The following is a 23747-nucleotide window of genomic DNA, read 5'->3' on the forward strand; positions in this document are numbered from 1 at the left end:
TTTACATCTTCCCATGAATGAAATCAGTATTTTCGCAGTCATCCCCAGTGAGCCTAGTCTAATCTATCTTGGCCTCATGATGTCTTTGTCTTTTCTGAAAAAAAGTTTTTGGGGACGATGAGATAAAATGGATTGGATGCCCGCAAAAAGGGAGGTGTCTGTGCTTAGTTTAGGGCTGCCATATCGACCTCTCAGGGTAGTTCTGAATTGAAGGATTTGAACTATGCAGATCCCTCCATGCAAGTATTTGAAGACCGACTTTTACAACCTAGAACTCTGATCTTCCTCCGTCCGCCGTTTGGGCAAGAGAAAGGACAGGGATGGATAAGCTACCAGCGTGCAGGGAGATGCGTTCTCAATAAAATAATTTGTTTTTTTTTTAAAAAAAAAAAAGCCGAAGTAAATCTCTTTTCTCCACTTATACGGATGTCGTTAAATTAGCCATTTCCCTCGTTCTTGACGGCCAAGCTTATTTTGCGTGGCTCCACCCTAGAAGAAACCTGCGGTTCTTTTGCATATTCTTTGAACAGTTATGGTCAGAATCAGCACTTATGGACTTCTTTTCTTTTGCAAAAGGAATGTCTTCGCAACATTTGGTTTCTAATAAATATTGCATAACTTCGTCCAGCATAGCGGTTCTAGATCTTGTATTCTTCCTTTCCTTTTTCTATTTTTTATTTTATTTTTTCCCTTGTCTGAAGTAGCCAGCCATGTTGGGAGCATAAGTTTCGCATCCATGAAAAATGTACCTAACAGAGCACATAAAGACCAAATCCCTGATAACCTTTTTGACTTCGCTGTTTCACTGAAAACATCTTCATCCTAAAAACAGAGGGAAGATGGTAGAAAGCGGCCCTCTTCATTCTCAACTATCAGTGCAGAGCGATGCTTGCCGATATGACAGCCCCTGAGGATATCAATATCAGGCAACAATAATCGGATATATATCACTTGTCGGGATAGCTTGCCAGGTAACTCAGGACGCTTGACTTGGAGCTTCTGATCATCATTCAAGTTCCCTACTGTTCGTTGACCCCCACGAGAGAGAGAGGACGGGAGAGAGAGATAGCCGATAAGGGGTATCTGAAATATCTAGAACTTTGTCAAAGCCGGTAAGTTTGGTGGTGGCTGCGAGAGTAGCTACACTTTTTAAGCATGGGTGCTGCGGAATGTTTAATTTCATTTGCAAAACCTGTGTGATATGCGAACAATTTTTAGGACTGTTCATCCTATGTATGTTTTGGCACGAGGTTGAAACAAGCAATGCTCAGAAAGGCTGCATTAAATTTCGGATCTTGGAAAACTAGATATAGATGTCTAGATACATGTAGTTTCGCGACATCCAAGAAACACTCAAACCGACCCATTTTGCCTATCGAGGAAACGCCATGCGCAATGAGAGCCAGTCGGGAACAAAAAGATCCGAGGATTCGAAGATAGCAGTGCCCTCTGGAGGTAGATAAGGAAGGATTATGGGTACAAACACCCGTCGACACCGGAAATGGGTGAAACCTCCTGCCACTCATTCGTAGTCTCTAACATATCGTCCAGGCAGCGCCACATCCCACATCGGCCGCTCCACTACTGCGACCTCCAATCCCCCCATTCCCTCATTGGCCCATGAAGCCCCAGCCGCGTCTCCAGCGGTGAATCCTTGACCCAACGGCACGATCCCGAGTATCTCACGATATTTGAACGTATGCCACCACCGGCGAGGGTTACGACTGCGGCGATGTTTCGTTCTAGACTCTGCTTTCGACTCTGAACCGGGTACTTCCTGCACTTGAAGGTCCGCCGTCGTTCCTTCGACATCATGGTCGTTCGCTTCGGATGCTTCTTGAACGACGTCATGTTTAGCTTTGGTAGGGATAACGACTGCAAAAGCTACTTGGGTTGGGGTCGTACCATTAGGCAAGTTGGAGGAGGATTGGGGCCTAATGGCCGACGTTCCTTCATCAAGCTGCTGCTGCTGCTGCCACTCACCATTTTCCTCTTGCGAGCCCGACCCATCGCCCTGTGGCTCCCGCCGAAATTCGGCCAGGATGGATTTGCTAGGCTCCTCATAGTGATCGGCTGCTTCGTCACCCATCTGGGCTGGGTCGGCAGGCTTCTTCAGGTCAATCGGTATCCACTGAGCTGTTTCTCCATCGTCCCCGATCACCTTGCGCATCTTTCTTCCTAGGCCGATATTATCCTGCCAATAAGGCACTCTATCTCCAGCGCCGGAGTTGGGCTGTCTTGTTTTGCTCTCCTTGGTCTCTCCTCTCTTTCGCTTCTTTGATGGGGAGGGCTCAGTCGTGCTATCGTTGTTTATTGCTGCAACGGCTTTCTCTTCGTTGTCGGGTTCCGCAGGGGCGGGGAAGTCCTGTGCTAAGTCAAACATCCAAAGCCAGCTCGGTCCATATAACCATAGACGTTCGCTGGTCCCCTTTTTATCCCAAAGTGCTCCCATAGCCCTGTCCTTGACGATAGTGAAATCCTTTGGTAGATATGATTTAGGGTTTCTTCGAGACCAACCTGTAAGTTTGCCCTCGAGTACATTGAATTCGGAGATGTGATGTTCGGTGGTCAAAACCACTAATCTATCATCACCGATGGAGAGGTTGTGAGAAGGAGAGCTGTTGGATGTGACACCATTTGTGAGATGTTTGGACTGCGATTCATATGAAGGGCGGAACGTCATTAATAGGACTCCCGACTTAAGCCGGGGTATAGGCGAGTCAAAACGAGGAACAATCCAGCGTTGGCCGTAGGTATTTGTACTGCCGGCCTCTTCGTCGGAAGAATCATCATCAGATAGCTTAGAATCGGCAGCCTTTTCGGGAATTTGACCGTTTGTCAATAAGTTTGACTTGTCTTCTAACACCCATGCATCCACAAAGCCTGCAAGATCACCGCATGCCACAATATTACTGTCACTGGAGAAGGCAATACACCGTATTGTCCGGTCGTACGCACCAAGGGATCCATGGTGTAGTTTTCCACGCTGCACATTTCGCTGTGCGCGACGCAATTTGCTTATTCCAGGAAGTATCTGAGGACGGCCCGGGATTTCTGGATCGATGTCGATCCTGGCCATACAAATAACGTTATCTGATCGTACAAAGCAGAGCCATTTGCTATCTGGCGAAATCGCTATCTCCTTCGCTCCCCATTTTGAAATCTCGAAAGGAATCTCGAGTTTATTGACCTGGAGGCCTGGTTTGTCCCCGTCTTCTCTGGGAGATAAGCAGAAAGCTTTGATTTGCGAGACGGAGGCTGCCACAAGAAGTTTCCCATCGGATGAAAGGGCCGCAGAAGTTAGATTCTCTTCACCCTGAGATACGGTCAGTACTGCAAAAAAAAAAAAAAAAAAAAAAAAAAAAAAAGCTTTCCATCCATGGTGGCTGTTTACCTGAAAGAGAACTTTTGCAACGAGTCGGTGTTGTTGGGATTCGAGCGATTTGGACGGCTGGGACACACGCCATATATTGACTTCGCGATCCCACCAGCCCATTAGCAGCCGCGATGAAGGGGATGATGATAGGGGTGGTGATTGAGGAAGGCTCGGGAGTTTTCTATGTAGCTCCTTTCCGATACTTCGTAGCGGAACCACAACCGGCACGGTGTCCAGACCTGGGAGAGAGATATAAACATTAGATTCCATACCATCGGTTATGCCAATCAGGACTGGGTGTGTATACCTCCGGAGACGAAGACACTGATGTCCTTCGTTTCGTAGACCGCGAGTGCTTTGACGTCATGGGTATGGTATCGACGGTGCATGACTTCAACCCAGCGCCTAGTTTTCGCTCCTTTCTCGGGAGCCTTCAGTCTGTAAACGGCCGTTCGTTGATCTGCGCCAGCACTGACGACCGATTCCCCGTCCGCACTAACAGCGATGTCAAGCACATCTGCCTGATGGCTCTGTATCCGTTGAATTAAAGAATAATTCTTAGAGTCCCAAAAACGCACTTCACCAGCAGAATCGCCCGATACAATTGTTCCGTCGGGTAAGCATTTCACGGACCAGACTAGAAGCTCTTTCACTGCCTTGTTTGGTCCCTTCCCGAGAGTGACGGTGCGAAGGAGTTTGCCGCTGCGGATATCGAATATCCGAATGGAGCTATCGGCATAGGCGGCGACGATGGTATTCCGGTTCTGAAAGGTGATATTAAGAACACGCGACTTTTTGGTCGAAGGCCTCATCGTGCGGAGATATTTAAGATCCCCATCAGCAGTAGACAATATTACAATTGCCCCATCCGCACATCCCACTGCAAGATGCTGTCCCATATACTCTCCCTCCGCCGGAGGCAACTGTTTCCCATCTTTCTTCTTGTTTCTCGATTCCCATCTAGGCTGCGCTGCCAAACACCAAATTTCGCCATAATTCCCGCTCGAATGTCTCGCCGGGCGACCCTTCTCAAGGTCCCATTCCGTCACAACGCTGGAATACCCGATGCTAAAGAGCCGTAGCTTACCGGGGAGATCATTGCCCTCGGAATCCTTCTCGCCCGGGTCAACCGTCCACGCAAGACCTTCGATGCTCCGGTCCTTCCCACCGCGCAGAATGGTCTCTTGGAACCAAGTTCCTTTACTTGGATTCCAGAGCTCGATGTCACCGTTGGCACGGCCAATCGCCAGTCGCAACGTCGGGACTCCACGACCTTGCAGCTCCGTTGATGGTGGGTGTGAGAACGCGAGCGCGTTGATCGCCTGCGGGTTGTATGGCACGAAGCGACACCGGTGGATGTCCATGCTTAGCTGGGAGAAAACGGGAGGTGTCAGTACTAACCGATGGAGACACCATATTGAATTTTTTCCACTTTCATTTCTTTTGGGGGGAGTAGCCATACCTCCTGATGAGGCCCTAGGGGGCCATGGGTACCGGTATCCGTTTACTGCGCGGGGAATAGCAGCGCTGTCTGTAGCACTCTTTTTCGCTCGTTCGCCGAATTATTATTTTTTTTTTCCCCCCGTCGCTGCTGATACACGGAGCTTCGAAGACGGAAATTTTTCCCGAGAACGGTTGATCACGTGATTTGGCGTTTTCCCGGCAATACTTTCCGTCTGCGGGATCACCGCCCAATTTGCGGATTTCTCTGGAGGGCAAACCAAGGCTGTCTGCAGATGGCGGTGGAATGTACGGAGTACCGAGCTCCTCTTCTCTTCCCAGCCATTAAACTATCTATGACTAAAAGAACACTATTGCACGAGAAACCAGGGGCTTCCCTGTCTAGAGAATGGAAAGATGTCCTCCGTCCAAAGAGTATTTGCTACAATCCGAGCCGCTATTGTACCGCCAAATAAAAGAGGGACAGCCGGCCTGGCCATATTTGTGCTCGAATATCAATCTCTGGACCTTTCACCGCCTCCGGGAATCTGCTATAAGGGACCTACCGTGCGAATACCCACCCATGCCGCTGCATGCCATGAAAAACGTGCTATTGTCTGCGGCTTAAACATTGCACACCCGCCCGCAAAAGCCGGCGGATGGGTGTGAGTAAATGCCGGGAAGCAGGAGCGGTGACACAGCTGAACCTCCCCTGGCCAAAATGCAAGCAAAAGCCAAGCGATATGTAGATTTGAGATTGGGGTGAGCTCTGAAGACGCTTGGGGTACAGCGCTGCTGCGGTTGACGGAGAGGCCACCGAGGGGAAAAACGGGGCAGCGAACGTCCGCATTAGCGACTGATAATTATACGAATTTTGCAGGTAGCAAACAACTCTTTCCTATGCTTGTAGCACGGAGAAACGGACATGTGGCGAAAGTAGAGGCTATGCTGTCGTCCACAATGGGATCGGTGCTCATGGTTTGGTTTAAAAGTATTGATAGGGAGGTAAGTATCTTGAGAGGAGTAAGGACTTCAGAAGTTTAGATCGAACGAGATGGGAGTCCTCAAAGCCGGGCGCCTTCACAAGAGTTAACTGGACCACTCAAACAGGGTAGCAATTTGATCATAAAAGTGTGGGGTTAGCCTTATGGTGATGTACGAAATAATACACATCATCGTGCATCGCTGGAGGTCCCGCGATCGCCCCGAGTTATCCATCATCGGCCTGGCTGATAACACCGTGTGTAAGTGGCTGCAAAGACAACGATTGAAAACCCACTTCAAAAGTTGCCACTGCGCGGAGTACGACCTCGCATCGGTCAGCATCTGGGCTGTTCCCCTCCGGTCGGGATATTTTGCCGCTTCATGCTGATGGGGGCCCTTGGCCACGGACTCTCGTCACAGGCCTGACGATGCACGGGAGCATAAAAGTCGTCAATCATCGTGCATATCCTTGGTGCCAGTCAGAGCCGTGCGCAGGGTATTACTCTTCAACGTGCGCTGCATTAGCTATGCAAGAGACCAAGGAAGGGCATGCGGAGTTACAGGGCCATGAATGCCTTAGCCCTTTTTGCACGTTCAAGGCTGAGAGATCGTGGAGATCGTGGGATTTATTGGTCTCAGGGAGGTTCGGGATTGCCACGTCAGAGAGAGGGTTCAGGGGGGGGGGCTGAAAAGAGTTCAGGAGCTAACCGAGCATTCCCCAAAGGAGCTTTTCCCCTCTCCTTGGTTTACCCCGTCCATTCAGCTCCACAAAGCCTGGATTTATTGCAAGGATGCAGAATGATGTTACACGGCCACGAGAGGTGGACGCAGGACGGAGAAAGGAGATAATGCCAATGCATCCCGATCAGTGCAGAATTGATGGCGAGTTGAGGTACTCCGTAATGGGGGGGCAATTAAGTGGCGATCATCATTGGTGAGAGCCGCGGAGGATCCTCACAAGCTGATTGGCAATGATGCGCCGATGAAGAGTTCTGAATACGCTCATTGGCTTCAATTCCTCTTGACATCAGATGTTCCACAGACGGGTTGTCCCGGACAGGTCCTTTTGCGTGGGCTGCATTCGAGAGAAAAGGGGTAACTGGTCGCTGATGCCTGCGCAAGCAGGAGTCAAGAGGAGTGTTCAGCTTCGTCAACGATTTGAATCCATACCTGCGAATCTCGGACAAGACGGCACCATTATTCGGTATTTCGTTTGGATGCCATTGACGAACCTCAGCACTATCGAAGTTGAAACGCTGAACAGGAAGTTTACTCAACCGCCTCCGTCTCTCCTCAGCTGCCGTTAAAAGGGAGCATGAAACAAGCCAAGGCCAGTGTCATGATGGTTGGCTCTAAAATACTATGCCAGTTCCAGCTGTGACGGACTAACTACGTATGTGTGTACAACTTCGTACTCTGCCAATCTTAGCATCCTGTAACTACCTGCCTGTTTTTGGAAGAGGAGGAAGCGCGGAGGTGCTTTTACCACGATTATTGTCGGGAGGTTCGATAGTTTAGCACTGTGGTAAAACAAGCTTGATGCAGGGTCCGGGCAGAACGCTGTTGTTATTCTTAGTCTAGGCCCCAGTCCCGCGTCTAGGATTCTGATTGTTTTCTACCCAGGATTGCGGGTTGACACGTTCGCGACTTGGTCTCGCAGACAAGAAATCTCGATTTAAGGAACAGCGGCCTGATTACCCCGTGGTTCAGCGGAAGTCTAAGGGCGTTAAGAATTGAGCCATAATCTGAGCGATAAACACGGCTGTCGCGTTCATTTCCAAAGTAAAGTTGTTATCGCGGCCATATATATATATATTCTCCCGTTCACCGCCTCATAGTGTACTTCTCTATCGAAGCGCCGTAGAAACGGGCTCTCAGTGGTCTCTTAAAGGGGTTCTGGATATCTTCAAGAGCGTACGGAGTAGTTGAGAACCGTACTGTCCTGGTGTTGGTATGAGTTTACATTACGCCATTACATACTGAACCCGTACGGTAATACAATGGCAAATTAATGCCTGTGTGGAAATACATCGGACACCTCCTATCCAGGGTATGAGTTCCATGAAACTCCAGAATGTCGACTAGCCTGTCATTTGCGAACAGATCGACAGAATAAACGCGATGGGGAGGTGGTGGACGCTCCAATCAGTACGCGTCGATACACGTGGTTTGGACAAGCCAAGGAAATTCGAGCAATGTCGCGTGTTTCATTGGAGAAAATCAAGTGTCCTCGCTTGAGGGTCTTAGCATCATAGACTTGTGAGAGTTCCTCCCGTCGTCCCGGTCACCGAGCTTAGCCAGAGACCACGGGGTGGCACAGCGGCAAGTTTGGCGTTCGAGAGAAGAACATATGATGCCGATCTCAAAAATGCTCTTCAAAAAAAAAGAGAGGGGGAAAAATAGAAAACCTTGGATTCTTGCCCCGACGCGGGATTGAACCGCGGACCTCTTGATTACAAGTCAAGCGCTACTACCACTGAGCTATCAGGGCTGACTCATGGCAGCTACCCAGTACAACGAACGTTAAACAATAGCTGCACTATGACGACAAGCCGCGGGCCATTAGGGGGGCTCCCGCCCAACCATGAGCCCGACTCGGTCAGTTTAAGCATCTCAGCTACGAAAATGACAAATCAGTTAAAAAAGACAAGTTGTAGTCGCAAAGCTACCTTGAAGATTGAGATGAATTAAATGAAATTGGGCAGATAGATGTCTACTATTCTGAACATGCTGCAGCATTGCGACGTATATCCCATCTCTGTGATCGGTCACACCTACCCCCACACTGTACTGAGTGTTTTGCACTCCGTAACAAACTATCATACGTACTCCGGGCCTTGTAGGAGCACCGGGATGTCTCTCACCACCAAAAAAAAATAAAAAGAGAATTGGCTGAGTGTATTCCAGACCCTACGGAGTAGAATGAAAGCTACTATCTTTGGTTCTCTTTCCCTTGAGAAAAATTTTCTTTTCGGGTGGGGATTTTGGGCGGAACTCGGGGTCCTAGAACGTTCATCCGCCTTGTCGCCCGAAGGTCTTTCCCGCCTGGGTTGTGCTAGGCAATGTACGCAGCGGTCTTTTCACGTATGGTGGCGTGTATGAGTTCTTATCAAAGAAACGAGGTTATCGCAGAAACTTGGGCGTCAAATATGGACAACCGCCCAATCGATTGCCGACATCCAGCATTTTTCGTTGAGGAATTGTTCACTCAGCCGCCACAAGGCTGAGGAGCTTTGCGTGGTAATTTATTTGAAAACTCGCCAAATCTTGATTGGACAGGATACACCTGAGCGGCGCTTATTGGCAAATAAGATGTCGTTTTTTCGCGGTGCCAAATCCCCCACTAGCCAACCAGGTTGCAACGTTAGCCGGAGAGTAAAAAGGAAATTTGAGAATTGGGACATAAGGGGCGTTTGAAACTTCCTGGAACCACGGCTCCCTTCAACAAACATCCACGGTCTTCAGTTGAGGTTAAATTTAATGTACACGGGATTCATTCAAAGATTGTTTCTCAAGGGCCACAGTTCTCAAAAGGCCACGTTGTTCTAGATCAATAAGAGATGTCTGAGATTCCGGGAGCTCTCGCTCTCGGTGCTCTGTGTCTGCAACCCTTACTTAATCTTCCGGCGTTAACAAGCCCAGAAGACGGAGATCCCATTCCCAAAATCGATCCCTTCCGAAATCAACGTTAACGAAACAAATGGATCAAGCATGTAATGGCCCGTCGGGGGAGACACAAAACTATTCTTTTCTGGCACATCAGCAAACGCGATGACGAAGATCCCTCACCCCCGGGCCCTGTCTTTGTTGCGAATCTGCTTTTCTTTTTCCTATTATTAAATAATATTCTCGGCGGAGAACTGGCCGTAAAGATGGTGTTATGTAGCATTTTCTCACAGCGAGGGAGAGCTTGGTTTATACTCCGTACGTCTCTCAAAAAACAAAAAGAAGGAAAAAGAAAAATCTATGGATACTTTTTCCGTACCCGAGCAACCTTACCGGCAATTCCGCTGAACAAGGTACTGACTGTTACGCTTCTGGTTATTATTCTGCCCCAGTGTCGAAGAAATTTTCTGTTGGAGGGAGCCACTTTGTAGGACCAGAAGACAGCCGCCTTCGAGGGGACCTTTTTCCCTCTTCTTGACCTTCTACGATTGCTAGTTTTAAGATCCATGGTATTTGAAGCATTTGTCGGCAATCCTGTCATCATCGGCATCTTCCTCAGAGACGCGAGTTCAAGACGGCGGAGTCGCGGGGAGTAACATCTTCGCAACCCGCCAGATTTGAGTCGCGGAGCAAACGGTGAAGGTCAAGCGTGGGTAAATTACAACCTGTATTTTATTCTCAGCGCCTTTGGTACGGTACAATACAGAGCCATTGCCCATTTCCTCAGCCGAATTGCCTGTATCAAGATACGGTTACGATCTCGACGAAAAGCAACGGAGACGCGTGCTTCTCCAGAGTAAATCGTAGCTCCGCGACCTGGAACAGGAGCTTCTGGGTCGAGAGCAAGAGATTTACTTGACTTTGCTCACCTCGAAAACACACGTGAAGGATACCTGGGACGAGGCACGTCTTAAGGTTGTCTTCTTTGTCACTTGTGCAGCCACACGTAGTTAGAAGAGAAAGCCGGGGCACAGCAGCATGCATTCTGGCTCCCGTCGAACCTTTCATCTTCTGCGATATTATGATGCGTGGAGTTGGCACGAAATCAATTCCAAGAGAAAGCAGGGTTCAGCGCCACAAGATCTTTGAGCGTTGACATGCAGCCCATGTAACATAAGTCTTCCCTTCTCAAACACAAATAATACGAAGCGAGGCTTTTAGGGGAGGGCCTGGCGTACTAAGCAGCCAAGCAAAGTGCCGTGAGTGGCCCCAAAATTTCAGCTTGTCTCTGAAAGTCGGCGTTCCTGGGTCGCGAGGTCTTTTTCCAGGATTCGCTTACTTACAATACGTACGGACAAACGCTTCTTGTCACGGCATTCCCATACCTCGATACACGTCCGTTTCCGTCTAATCTTTGACCGAAAGGAGGTCGAGGGTACCTGACACTTGGCTCAAGCCTAGCTCCCATACAAAGAAGTTTTGAGCCGAAGAAGGGGGTGGGAATCCTCGAGACAGGGCTTCTATGTATGTGTGTGTATGTATGTATGCTCAAGGGCAAATCAAACAGCCACTGCACACTTGAGACAGTTGCCATTAAGGCCGGCGAGGAGCTTTCGAAACTGGACGGTGGACTGTCCTGAAAGGCTCTGGGCTGGAGTTCCGTAGTTACAGCAGTGCTCCGTACTCCTTACGGCCACAGAGGTCGAAACTTACCTTACGGAAGTAACGTACGCCTTGGATACCAATGGATTAGCGTACCCCTTACGCTCGCAGGAGCTTTGCCGGCGGTGCCAAAACCGGTGTGTAATGGGCGCCAGCCAATCAGTCCCTCAGCCCACTCGTCGAACAAAACCAAAGGGGAGCCTCCAACCCCATTCGACTAGTCTGGGAATGGGAGCCTTTGAACTCAGATCCATCCTGCACGCTCTCTTCTTTCTTCTTCTTCCCTCCTCCCAACCCTTCAGGAGAGAGAATTCCTCTTTCGCCCCTTTCCCTCCCCTTCTCTCTCCAACTCAATCTCTCTCTCCTCTTCCTCTCCTCTCCGACTCTCGTTTCTCCTCTTCCCGTCAAACGTCTGGGGAGTGCGGGTGCATTGGTCTCGTGGTAGAGTTACCGTCAACCACATATATTCAGCCGTGGTTGACTCTCGTCTCCCACCCATTAAGCCTCTCTTTCGTTCCTCTGCCCCTATAGAAAAGTCGAGCCTGCGTCCAATCCTCTCTTCGACTTCACCTCGCCGTTTCCCTCCCCCAATCGCTCCCGGCACCTCCATCTCCTCGCCTCTTCCCCCTTTCCACGGAGACTCAATCCTGTGAACTCTACGGTACTTCGCCCTTGGAATACCAGCACGAGAAAGGGACACGCTAGAAGGCTGTGGCTCGCAATTGAGGCTTCCCTTGGTGCTTGTTTCTCTCCTGGTAAGATCTTTTCGTCATTCGCCTCCTTTTTGACCCCTTCGTTACTGCCAATTGCCACCCCAAGCATTATACGGCCCTGGAGCCATCGCAATGGGAAATATACGCGTATCGGTCTACATAAAATCTTTGGGATTCATCGAGCTACCATAAGAGTCCAATTCTTCCTTTTTTTTCTTTTTTTTTTTTTTGTTTTTGGGGCGAGATCACATCCGTGAGAACCGCTATAGCTTCATGTACCTTTACATGCAATTGCGGGCTGTGTACACCAATATGTGCCCCGGGATCGTACCGAGCTTCATAACATGAAATCTGCCGAGCACAAACCCCAAAGCAATCGTGAACCGAATAGCCATACCTCTCACTTTCCTTAAACTTGGCCCGAAATGCTGGGGTTTACCCGAATGATAACATTTTGCTCTTTTCATGACTCTCAGCTACCACGCCGCTTTATATGTTCTTTTTTTTTTTTTTTTTTCACTCTTTGCTTTTCATTATTTTAGAATCTGACACCCAAACTAACACCGGCCTCTCATTGTAGATCCAATCACCAATACATTGAAACTCATCGGAGTCGGTTATACCCGGTGACCTTTCACTACTGAGTAGTGTTCAAGCCGAAGAGTGTGTACCTCCCGACTCAATCCAATGCAGGTTGCCACGGAGCGGTGCTTCTCGCAGGTCCGCTGATACTTGAGTAGGGCCAAGCTCACTGCTCTTTCAACCACATTGTCGGATCAAGGGCGGATCCGTGGTCACAAAGAAGGTGGAGACGTTAGCTCGTCGTTCACTTTGAACCTCAGTACGGCTTTCACCAAGTCTATAAGCCGAACTTCAAACACCTACATGTCTTGGCAGTTGTTCTTGGAAGGTTGCGAAATATCTAGTTGATAAGACGCCGCACTGAGTAGGTTTTTGCTCATTTACTAGTCCCCTTACCCTTACTTGTGTCTCTACACTTCGAACTACATTTGACCTCAATTGTTGACTTTTGAATGAAAGCTCTTCCCCAACAGACCCTGGCGATTCAATCTTGTCAAAGTGGCGCGGATTATCGTCTGCACCATTCCTCAATCCTTAATAATTATTCCAACTAATCTTCGCTCCTTTACACTTGATTTAATTGTGCCGTTTCCCCCTTACACTCTTTTACTATTGCACTAATTCTCACCTCGAAGCCACGCGGAGCGTCTTCACAATTGAAACTTCGATCATCCTAACCAGGACAAGATGGCGTACCAGCGATATGGCACGTCTAATATCCGGTCTTGTGATTCTTACTTCGTGGAGTCTTATGACAACGACTATCAGCCTTCCCGAGTCTGTCCCAAAGAGCATGCCAAGATAATCGCCCGTGAACGCCAGTATGCGATGGGAGATGAGATGACAAAAGCCGTGCGTGAGGAATACCAGGAGGATATCATTGCTCATATGCATCTGATGGATGTGAGTATTGCCAACCCTGGGACACGTGATGCTGCAAGGTTTTTCTAATTCCAGCTGTAACAGTCCGCAACATTGCCGGACGTTGACTCAATTGACATCCAAACTGAGATCCAGTGGTTTATGCGGCCCTACCTTCTCGATTTCTTAATTGAAGCCCATGCTGCGTTTCAGTTGCTTCCGGGGACTTTGTTTTTGACCGTCAACCTCTTAGATCGTTACTGTTCGAAGCGAGTTGTCTATAAGAGACATTATCAGCTGGTGGGATGCGCTGCACTGCTTATCGCCGCGAAATACAGCGACAAGAAAGAGCGTGTCCCGACCATCAAGGAGCTGAAGTCGATGTGCTGCTCTCTTTACGACGACGACATGTTCGTACAAATGGAATGGCACGTGCTCCAGACCCTTGGCTGGTCGATTGGTCATCCAACCGTCGATGGGTTCCTGCAAGTCGCAGTCATGGATACCCCATATGACCCAGAGGTGGAACATCTTGCCCTTTATATCCTGGAAATAGCACTCTTCCATAGGGAATTCGTTTCCAAGCTTTCGGCAGATCTTTCGCGTGCCGCATTAGCACTGTCAAGATGCATTCTCAACCGGCCCCAAGCTTCGCATAATGATTGGGCATCCAATTATGACTCTTTGACTTTGGTGAACTTATCCCAGCATTTGTTTCAACCATCGCACGTTCTCGCCAGGAAGTACTCATCTGCCCATTATTCACGGGTATCGAAGATCTTGGAGCAGTTTCTGGCCCGTCAGAGCACCGTTACCAAGAGCTACAACCCTCCTACACCTCCGACGGACCGTGCGGAGGATTCTAAGCCGTATGAAGGTGAGATTGGGCTTGCTACGCCCCAGAAATCCCATTGCCCGCGTACTATGACCAATGGTTACATTACTCCGCCAATCACACCTGAGAACGACGCGTTCGCTCCCACAAGCAACGCCAATCCTTCCAAGGATGCCTCTGGCCTCTTGTACGTTTGTCCTACATCGCCGACTCCCCAGCAAGCAATGCACTATGGACAGACGCATCACTATAAGCTCCAAGAGACCGATCCGTACTCTCAACATCAACGTTTTCGTCAACAGCCGTCGGTACCCTACAACTCTGTGTTCTAAGGGACGATGGGAGAAAGAACGTGACGTACCACAATTCGAACCATAAGAGCCATCAAGCAGCATCCAACTTATGCATGTCACTCGCATTCGATGTGGCAGTAGCTAGCTTTGGACTCAATACATCAACCATGAGCGTTATGCCAAATTCTGGCGTCCTTTCCCAAAGTGAGCGCGAAAGTAGTCGTGACTGCGTGGATGAGAACGCGACATTACTACATATCCCAATAATCTGTTTTGATTCCCACATAGTTTCCTTATCTGGCATTTGCTTTTATTTCCTATGTCATGTCTGTACCTGCATCTGCTTCATCTGGCATTGCAAGCGCGAGTCGTTTTCTTCACCCGGACTTGGGATAATCTTTGTCCCCGGTCACCAATATCCGTGCAGCGTTCCGCGGTTACACCGGTTCATTAAATACCTGCTAATTTTTTCAATACCATATTTCCTCTGTCTGCGCTATGTACCTGGTTCGGTTCTTTGTGCCTTTTTTATTTTTTATTTCTTTCCTAACCATATACCGTGTAAGAGTGTGGGAAAGATCTGTCTATTTTCTCGCAATGTAATGCTGTTCTTTTTTTGCCTTTCTTGTATACCCCCCATATACCCCTTTGTCGATCCATGTTTCCATTATCCTATCAAGTTATCGGAGGGGATTTATGGCGAGGACAAGGCGGTGGAAAAAGGGCGTCCTTTATCTAGGGGGCGAATGAAAGGCCCTCGAGTGAAAGCACAAATTTTGACAGAGTTTGGATGTAGTGTGGAAGGGCAGGGGGGGGGGGGAGGAGAGAGACCCTTCAAAAAAAGTTGCTGCTTCTTTTGTTTCCGTTTTCCCAGGGGGCATGCTGGCACTGCTGCGGAACTTTCTTTCCTTTGGTGCCAACGCAAAGCATATTATGCTGCTTCGAATTTTATTGAGATCCTTGACTCTGCACTTAAGGCAGAGAAGGGTTCCATCTTCGGATGAACAGTTCCCGCCCCCCCTCTTTTTTTTTTTTTTTACCCCGAAATGTGAACAGATAGGCAGATTGAGACAAAACTACCAAAAAATATCGAGGTTGCCTAGCTCCTAAATGTAAGGGCTTTTTCTTTATTTTGATGCCCTTTGTTTTCTTGTTTTTGCTTCTATTCGACGCATGTGTGTAAGAGTAAGATGGGCGACCGAATCCTTTTGGGAGTCGTTCCTGATGCTATGATAAGAATCTCTACTACTAGTTCATGTCGGTCCTTGTGTTGTGTCTCTTCTCATTACGAAGACGTCTTTGGTGGAGACGCAGGAAACCTGTTAAACCTCTTATGAGTTTCCAGAGGTCGACACGGAGCACACGGAGGACGGACTCATGAGCGGAGCGGAAGGCGGGAAGAATGATTTGCATCCTCGGAAGGGGGGTGCGACGGCATTCCGCTCCGTCCCTTGGAGATTTCCGCTCTGAACAAATTCAGAAACCACACCAAAGCGCGGTTGTGGTGCTCAACGGCGACGGTGGGGTAAGGCCCCTGCAAACTCGGACTCTCCCCTGGCTGTTTGTGACGCCCCATTGGCCAGGACACTCTGAGTTTGTTTCCCCGGCGTCTTGGCGAGACCCACTACAGAGGTGTGCCAAGCCAGAGACGCGTCCTGGGCGGTGGCTTGGCGGCCTTGGCACACGGCCGACCGAACATCGCGGCCCGGGCAAGAGAGCAGCGTCTTGAAGGCGAGGCCTTTCTGGGCTTGGATGAGGGCCTTTGCTTGGGGATGCGGAGAGGGCGATTCCAGGCGAACCTGGACGAACTGCATCATACCGGGTTTCCGGAACCTGAGGCTGGAAGGCTTGCAGGAATTGCTCTTGAAAATGGATTCAGGTGTCATCTCTCACCGCAAGCAACATTCAACGTTCCCACCCCATCCGCCTTTGAGCTTCCCAAGGGCGTCCACTCCTCGTCTCTCTGCTTCCCGCTCGCGAGTACTGCGTGCATACGTCCAGACGCTGCATGTCAACTGATCCCGCCCGAGCGCGTGCTTGGCAGAACCCCCGTCCTTCAACCCCGGTGCCAAGTGTGGAGGCGACGCATCAGATACGCTGAGACCTGACGATCTCCACTAGCACCAGCCCAGCGTCGTTTTTGGTGGAGATCGACCGTCTTCAATCTCCTTTTTCATTAACTATCTTCATCGCCATGGCTTTTCTTTGCTCCTCCCACAATAATTAACCCACACTCTCTCTTCCTGTCCTCCTCCTCCCCCCCTCTTTCTCTTGACGCAACCCCCCCTTTCGACGAGACGTCTATTCGCTCCTTTCTAGCCAGATGTCGAGCCTCGTGCTACCAATCTTCTAGTTCCCCCGAAAAGAACCCCCCAAAAAAAAGGGAAAATAAAAGAAAAGAAAAGGAGGCCTGAGGTCACGCTGACGACAACATTACCGAGGCACCTCATTTCTTGCCATCATTAATGCAAAATCGCACGCTCTCTTTCGATTCCTGCCGATGCCATTTCTTATATCCTTCTTAGCCTCACTCTATCGCAAGCTCGTCATGGGATCCGGGGGTTCGAGCGGCTCTGGCGGTGACAATGGACGGAATGTCAAATGGGTCGACGTAAGTCCCCGTTATGCGACGGAGAACGACCATTTAGTGTCACTCTTTTCTTTTCTTTTTTCTCCCTTTGCTGCTCTCCCTACAAGGCTCCTAATCTCTCCTAGTCCTAATTCTCCTAGCGATTATAACAGTTATTTCGGGAAGTATGTTGACCTGTGCCAAATGCATGCTTTGAAATAGGGACTGCGCGGAATGGCATCCTTCCTTGTGCTCCTCACCCACCTGGCTCGCGCATTCGACTATAACTTGTTCAACGCTAGAGACACCGAAGATGGCCCGATTCGATTGTTACAACACCCTGTCCTCCGTATCCCCTGGCAGGGCAGAATCGGCGTCACGATCTTTGCCTTTCTCACCGGATACGTCTGTGCGCTTAAACCGCTGAGGCTCTCCCGAGCCGGGAATCACAATACTGCCTTTTCTTCCATTGCGAAAAGTGCCTTCCGCCGACCGATTCGACTAATAATGCCCGCTACCATCGCTCTCGTTCTGTCTTGGACAATAGCGCAGTTCGGGGCGTTTACGGTCGGCAGAAGGTGTGATTCGGGTTGGTTACGATTTTCCAGCGTCAGCGTCAACCCGTCGTTTCTTCATGAGGTTAAGAGACTGTTCCGGGTATTCCTCGCTACTTGGACAAATGGCCATATGGACTATGATGACCATCAGTGGGCATTGTTGCCGCTGCTCAAGGGCTCCATGATGGTCTACGTCACCTTGGTTGCCACGATGTATGTACAATATCGATATCGCATGCTGGTGTATGTCGGAATGTATATGTATTTCTGGCAAAATCCTGCTGCAGACACAGGTAAGGCCGCCGGTGTTGATCAATTTTTCACCCGTATTTCTCTATCAAAGCTGACGTCTCGACCTTTTTCTTAAATCGCGTAGAAACTTTTGGCCAGCAGTTTTACCTTGGAATGTTCCTGTCCGACATGGCCAACCATCAACCTACGCAATCTTTCATTTCTTCTCGCCGCTGGACCCGTATGATTGTCTGCCTTGTCCTCGCCTCGATCGGTCTCTTCGTCGCCTCCTACCCAACGCATCATGCCGAATGGTGTGGCTGGTCCAACTTCCTCCTCCAGCTGTCGAAATACATATTCCCTCGTGAGACCAACCTGGGCAAACGGTACACGGCTCTGGGAGTCGACTTAGTCATTTTATCAATCTACCTCTCTCCGTCCACAAAAGCTCTGCTCTCAAAACCTTTCTTCCTCTGGCTGGGACGCAACAGTTTCGCCGTCTACCTCACCCACGGCACACTCCTCCGTACCGTGCTCGTTTGGATGATCTACGGAATATCCGGTCAGCCATGGAAAGAATGGAAGAACGACAAAGGTGAGATGGAGCACTCGCCTTTCCTCCCTAGGGGATCGGGCCTGAATTTTGCAATCAGTATTCCGACGTGGTTTGTTCTGGTCTACATCGTCGCGCACTACTGGACGACGTATGTGGATAGTTTCTGTGCGCGCATGACGCAGAAACTGGAAAATTTTGTCTTTGAGCAGACAGAAAAGTCCCCAATGAATGGCCTTCCGATGTAATGCATTTAGAATTGAAAAAAAGTTTATACATACCATTCTGACTAGGGATGTTGGCGATGTTGCACAGCTTTTGGTTTCTTCCCTCCCTGTCTTCTTTGAAAGATGCTCTATTGGATATATACCTTTTTCATGACCATCTTTGGATATGTTCCTATGCCTTTCTAGTCTGTCTTATTATTTGATATTATTTGTTTACCTTAATTATGTCTCGCATTGGCTATTACAACGTGCAGCCATGGATGTCCTTCCTATTTCTTCCTTGCTCCATACCTTTTGGTGTTTTTTTGGTCCTTTTTTGACCTTTTTTTGCCCTTCACTTACCTCTCGTGCTGGAATGGACCAGCATCTTTGTACAATGACCCGTGCACGACAATACACCAGCACAGCCAGTATTGACTTGTGGCAGTTAATTAATTTTTGACAAAAACATCATGCGCTGCAATCCTGAAACATGTCCCAGCTTTTTTATTCTTTCAAGAACTGTTGAGGGAACAGTGGAGTAGGTCAAGGGAGCTACAGAAAAGTGCAAAAGAGAACCTCCTTGCACAAGCAGGGACATCCATGGGTGCACATTTGCAACATCAAGGTACGGAGTAAATGTCTCCAAAATATGCCCTGTTTGCTCCTATGTAATGCTTGGCCTGTTGTTTTCTGGCGAGTCAGTGAGGATCTCCCTTTGTGTTCTTTCTCTTTTTTCTTCTTCACACAAGAGAAGGTTGATGATTTAATTCACGCAGCAGCAACACTCCGTCCTATCCCGGCCTTCAATGTGCTTGACCACGACCAAGACACCGGCTGGTGGCAGCTATCTTCAGGTGCGGCTTACCCCACTCGCAGCGGAGTTGGCGTCGCCGTTCGGTCTCCACGTCCGCTATGCGCTAAAGAAAAAAAGCGGACCTCTCGCCAACGGCGCCGAGCTTCCCAAATTAGCACCAGTTTCTTCCAGCGTGGTGATGACATGCAAACCATATCACAATCAGGAGTACTCGACCCTCCTTGTGATTCGTTGTGCGGCGAGAAAAGTGCGTGAACACTTGAAGATGCATTTGCGGCTTCCGTATTTTCTCCCGGATTTAATATCACGCGGATGCTCTCCGGTGTTTCAGCGCAGATCGCCGGGTCAAAAGAGTTCGCGGGCAAAGCGCAGCCTCGATGTTTCCCGAAGGTCACGGCAGCATTTGACCGTCTAGGGGGCGGGTTTTTGTAATGTGGCGCCTTTTCGGTGGTGGAACGGCGGCGAGAAGCGTCGTGGATTCTCACGAACAGCCGTCCCAAGGTCGGAATAAATGAATAGCGTGACTGCCAAGTGTTGGGTGCAGAAGACGGCTGGTGCATTAAGACGAAGAGGGATGTCTATCGATGGCAGGTGGTTGGCGGGCATTGAAAAAAAAAAAAAAAAGAAAAGAAAAAAAAAGGGCTGCCGACACGACCGGTATGCAAGCTGCAAATGGGACGATTTTTTAAAAGGTTCGAAAGGTGTTTGATACATAATTGCTCATACAGCGAACCACTTTTTCTTGCATCCTCAGTGCCTTATTTCTTTTCTTTTCTTTCCTTTCCCTTCTCTTTTGGCGGCCATTGCAAGTGAAAGAAAAACAAAGCTATTCAGCTCTTTGACTAGGTAGCTAAGGTGCATATATAGCTTACTAAACTTAATAGAGGTATCCTATACTCCATCTCCATCTACCCATCAATTGCATTGCTGAATGCTGGTGAAGCCAGCTTTGAAGGGAAGAGAAAAGCAGACTTGAGACTGGGCAAGAAACCGTATGAAATTGGCCAAAAAACCTAGCCGGGGAAGTCAACTCTGTCTTCCAATATAACCAATAAAATATCAAGGAATCGCCTCTTCAGCTGAGATCCCTCCAAAGTAGGCATGTAATGAGGGAGAATCATTGCGAAATAAAAAATATTATCGCGTAAGGAGCATTTATCTGGGAAAATCTGACAAGAACCGGACCCAAGCCTCATGTCCAAGAGTGAGAAGGTAAAAATAATGGTCGCCTTGCCAGTCATCCAATCGTCATATCACACTCACGCGCTCGGTTTCCTACCGTAGACAATATGCAATCGAACATATAAATTATTTTTTCGGTCTCGAAGCTCCGCGTTTGTCTTCGATATCAGAACGCGGCACTCGTCCTTACTCCATCCCAGCACCTTTCCCAAGAACCCCAGTGAATACGCCTCGACGCCCATCATCATATGCTCCACGAAGTACCGACCTACTTCTTTGAGCTTCTTGTCCTTGGGCCAAGTGCCTATGGGAACCTGTGGATTGTAAATCAGCATCAGAAACAAGTCGTCAGGCGGAGCGGGAGGAGGAAATATTGCATGGGTTGTTACGTACCTTGAACACATCACTGCGAACATCGACGTACCCGGCGTTGATCACTCGCTGCTTGTGATTCGGGGCCTGGTCTATCTTCTTCCCGAATTTCGCCGCCGCTTCGTTGCATTTAGTCTGGAACTGATCTACAAAAGGCACCCGGTCCTTCGAATCATCGTCCGAGGTCACTAGCGCTTCGAATTCGATCAACTCAAGCCACCCTCCAGGCTTTGTATGCTGGAAGGCCTGGCCAATGTATCTGTCCCAGTCTTTGATGCCACCAGCCATGTTCCTTGAATAAATAAAATCAAATGCTTCGTCGGGACCGTACACCCACTCGTTCTCAGCGTCATCCACGTAAAACTTGACGTTGGGCGGGATCCAGCTTGGCTGTATGGGGCTTAGGTCTGTGCCTATGATCTGTGCTGAAGGGTATTCGTCCGCGAAGTCGATGGCCCATAATCCAGTTCCCGTCCCGACGTCCAGTACTCTTTGAGGATCAGAGATAGGAGCGCGAATTAATTTACCATCAAGCAAGAGAAGAAAGATGTGATGTAACAGGTCTAATCGATCCTGTTCCTTTTCGTCATTGGGGAGGACATAGCTCCCTCTTTGGTACCCGTGATACCTTCGACCATTTGAGTACTCGTAGTTCAAGATCGAAGATGTTATAGATGCACTCTGCGCGGTTGAACTCCTGTCGCTGAAGGTAGAGTCTGTGTCGGAGGTAATGTCATCCACCTCCAAGGGCTGGTGTTCTTCTGGGTTATTAGGAGCGCTTGCTGGGTCAGGACTGGCTTGGTTCGGGGGATTGGGAGCACCGGAGAATTTTTCTGGATTGCTCGTCATGGCTGCAAACTCGGGTGGCTGAAGAAGAGGTTCTTTGACAACTAGAAAATATGGGGCAGGCCAGGCTAAAGTGCCAACACGCTGGCGGACGCCCCAACGGCTTTAAATGTTAAATGTGACACGGGTGCGGGTCCGAGCCCCGTCGAGTCGACATGACAGGTAAACGTCAACGGAAAAGCCCACATGCATCCGCGTCGCCGGCGCGAGCCTAGCGGCGCACCCGAGCCGAACAGCACGCACTAACAGCCCCACCAGCTCGACCGGCCTCGCGCCCCCATGTGTGTAGACGGGGATGCTTCCTGGGCATACAAAGTTCGGCAAGTTGCCCGCCGTTCAAGTGCGGAAATCGAGTGCTCTTGAGGTTCTCCTCCCATGCCAAAGCTTACCCATGGCTCTGCAACATTGGTATCACAGTTTCTCAGAGACGCACCGCGAAGGAGCCATTGCAGCCGCATTGGCTATATGGATTCTGTACCTTGTCTCGCTGGCGGTCTATCGCCTGTATTTCAGTCCACTGGCCATGTTCCCAGGTCCAAAGCTCGGTGCGCTCACAAGATGGTACGAGGCGTACTACGAGATAGTAAAGGTTGGGCAGTACTCATTCAGGGTTGACGAGTTGCACGACAAATTCGGCGTGCTACCAATTGTATACCCTTCCCAGGAGGCGGCATGAACATCCAGCTAATCTTCGTTACAAGCCCAATCGTTCGGGTGACCCCGGACGAGGTACATATCAGAGAGGCCCAGTTCTATGACCAGATGTATGCGAAGAACCCAAGGGTCAGCAAGCCAGGGTGAAACAAAATTTTCGGAACTGAGGCTGCCGCATTTTCAACCATCGATAGCGCAACCCACCGCCGGCGTCGCGGGGCCTCGAATCCTATGTTAGAGCGGCTTCGATTCAAATCTATTTGCGAACAACTTCCCTAATCATCTCCCACAGGTTTTCGAGACGAGCTATCCTAGTCCTTGAACCCGTCGTCCGCGAGTATGTTGCGTTGCTATGTAAAAGGGTAGCCGAGTATGCCACTAAATCAAAGCCGTTGGCCATCACCGTGGCTCACTCTGCTTATACCGGCGATATAATTATGGAATATTTCTTTGGCTTTTCCTACAGGAATCTTGAAAATCCGAACTTCGGATCATTTCATGATGCATTGATGGTGATGGGCTCGTCTGCCCATCTTGCTTCCCAGTTCTCGTGGTTCCTTCCTGTGCGTATATATATAATGGGCCTTGGGATTCACTTCAACGAACTGACGGAATAGCAGTTGGTTAATTCACTGCCCGACTGGTTTGTCGAAAAGATTCAACCCGATCCAGCAAGTTTGCTGACGCTAAGGCGGGTGAGTCGCCCTGCCCCTTGCTGGCTAACATTCTAGTGTGCGCTGAACAATCTATAAAAGGATCATTGGGATCTGATCGGCCAAACTATTCGGGGAGAAGAAGCCGTTAATAAAGTTAAGCTCCATCCTACAATATTTCACGAAATTCTCCGAAGCTCCCTTCCGCCAGAGGAGAAATCACAGCAACGTCTCCTCGATGAAACCCAGATTGTAGTGGCGGCTGGTGTAGGAACAACAGCATATACCCTTGACGTTGGCACTTTCATATAGGGAACACTCCGCATATTTACCAGCGTCTTCACAAGGAGCTTGCAGATGCATTCCCAGACAAGAATGTTATCCCAAGCCTGCTGGAGCTGGAGAAGTTGCCATATATGAAAACATGCATCCAAGAATCCCTTCGTCTGTCATATAGCCTCTCAGGACGAAACCCTCGTCCTCACGACAAGCCTTTGCAGAATGGGAAATGGACTATTCCCGCGAATACCACCATCACCATGTCGATTGTAGACGTTCATCACGATGGGGCCATTTTCCCCGATTCGCACTCATTCATCCCTGAGCGGTGGCTGGATAATCCCAAAACATCAGATGGAACTCCCCTAGAACGATACCCTGTTGCATTCGGCGGGGGACGAGAGCTTGCTTGGGGCTGAAGTACCTTTTTCACTGACCCCCTAAAATGCTTTTCTGGTTCATCCTAGCAGGCTATG

General features: G+C 49.3%; 7 protein-coding genes and 1 non-coding gene across 8 annotated transcripts; 5 read left to right on the plus strand and 3 right to left on the minus strand.

Moving 5' to 3' along the window:
* Window positions 1–1265: 1265 nt before the first annotated feature.
* Window positions 1266–4959, minus strand: UTP4 (U3 small nucleolar RNA-associated protein). The gene is made up of 5 exons (XM_066124455.1): window positions 4839–4959; window positions 3684–4746; window positions 3395–3615; window positions 1906–3316; window positions 1266–1836 (listed from the first exon to the last, which is right to left on the minus strand). The coding sequence occupies exons 2-5, from the start codon at window positions 4738–4740 to the stop codon at window positions 1523–1525; spliced, it is 3003 nt and encodes a 1000-aa protein (XP_065980536.1). The 5' UTR covers window positions 4741–4746; window positions 4839–4959; the 3' UTR covers window positions 1266–1522.
* A 142-nt stretch (window positions 4960–5101) lies between these two features.
* Window positions 5102–5542, plus strand: D8B26_004364 (uncharacterized protein). Its single transcript, XM_066124456.1, has one exon. It carries the CDS (start codon window positions 5234–5236, stop codon window positions 5483–5485), a length of 252 nt encoding a protein of 83 aa, XP_065980537.1. The 5' UTR covers window positions 5102–5233; the 3' UTR covers window positions 5486–5542.
* Window positions 5543–8218: 2676 nt separating this feature from the next.
* Window positions 8219–8291, minus strand: D8B26_004365. The gene has a single exon. It is a non-coding gene; the product is annotated as a tRNA-Thr (tRNA).
* Window positions 8292–13050: 4759 nt separating this feature from the next.
* On the plus strand, window positions 13051–14391 carry D8B26_004366 (uncharacterized protein; the record flags this gene model as incomplete). Its single annotated transcript, XM_003065165.2, has 2 exons — window positions 13051–13266; window positions 13330–14391. The coding sequence occupies 2 exons, from the start codon at window positions 13051–13053 to the stop codon at window positions 14389–14391; spliced, it is 1278 nt and encodes a 425-aa protein (XP_003065211.1).
* Window positions 14392–14463: 72 nt separating this feature from the next.
* Window positions 14464–15356, plus strand: D8B26_004367 (uncharacterized protein; the record flags this gene model as incomplete). Its single annotated transcript, XM_066124457.1, has 1 exon — window positions 14464–15356. Exon 1 carries the CDS (start codon window positions 14466–14468, stop codon window positions 15354–15356), a length of 891 nt encoding a protein of 296 aa, XP_065980538.1. The 5' UTR covers window positions 14464–14465.
* Window positions 15357–16084: 728 nt separating this feature from the next.
* D8B26_004368 (uncharacterized protein) lies at window positions 16085–18869 on the plus strand (the record flags this gene model as incomplete). The annotated part of the gene is made up of 4 exons (XM_003065166.2): window positions 16085–16963; window positions 17144–17771; window positions 17855–18506; window positions 18854–18869. The coding sequence occupies exons 1-4, from the start codon at window positions 16853–16855 to the stop codon at window positions 18867–18869; spliced, it is 1407 nt and encodes a 468-aa protein (XP_003065212.2). The 5' UTR covers window positions 16085–16852.
* Window positions 18870–19396: 527 nt separating this feature from the next.
* Window positions 19397–21749, minus strand: D8B26_004369 (uncharacterized protein). Its single transcript, XM_003065167.2, has 2 exons — window positions 20861–21749; window positions 19397–20781 (listed from the first exon to the last, which is right to left on the minus strand). Exons 1-2 carry the CDS (start codon window positions 21686–21688, stop codon window positions 20545–20547), a joined length of 1065 nt encoding a protein of 354 aa, XP_003065213.1. The 5' UTR covers window positions 21689–21749; the 3' UTR covers window positions 19397–20544.
* A 327-nt stretch (window positions 21750–22076) lies between these two features.
* D8B26_004370 (uncharacterized protein) lies at window positions 22077–23690 on the plus strand (the record flags this gene model as incomplete). Its single annotated transcript, XM_066124458.1, has 6 exons — window positions 22077–22246; window positions 22387–22468; window positions 22534–22902; window positions 22960–23034; window positions 23095–23259; window positions 23328–23690. 6 exons carry the CDS (start codon window positions 22077–22079, stop codon window positions 23688–23690), a joined length of 1224 nt encoding a protein of 407 aa, XP_065980539.1.
* Between the last annotated feature and the right edge of the window lie 57 nt (window positions 23691–23747).

Source organism: Coccidioides posadasii, chromosome 2 (genome assembly GCF_018416015.2).
Source record: "Coccidioides posadasii str. Silveira chromosome 2, complete sequence".
In the NCBI taxonomy this organism is placed as follows: domain Eukaryota; kingdom Fungi; phylum Ascomycota; class Eurotiomycetes; order Onygenales; family Onygenaceae; genus Coccidioides; species Coccidioides posadasii.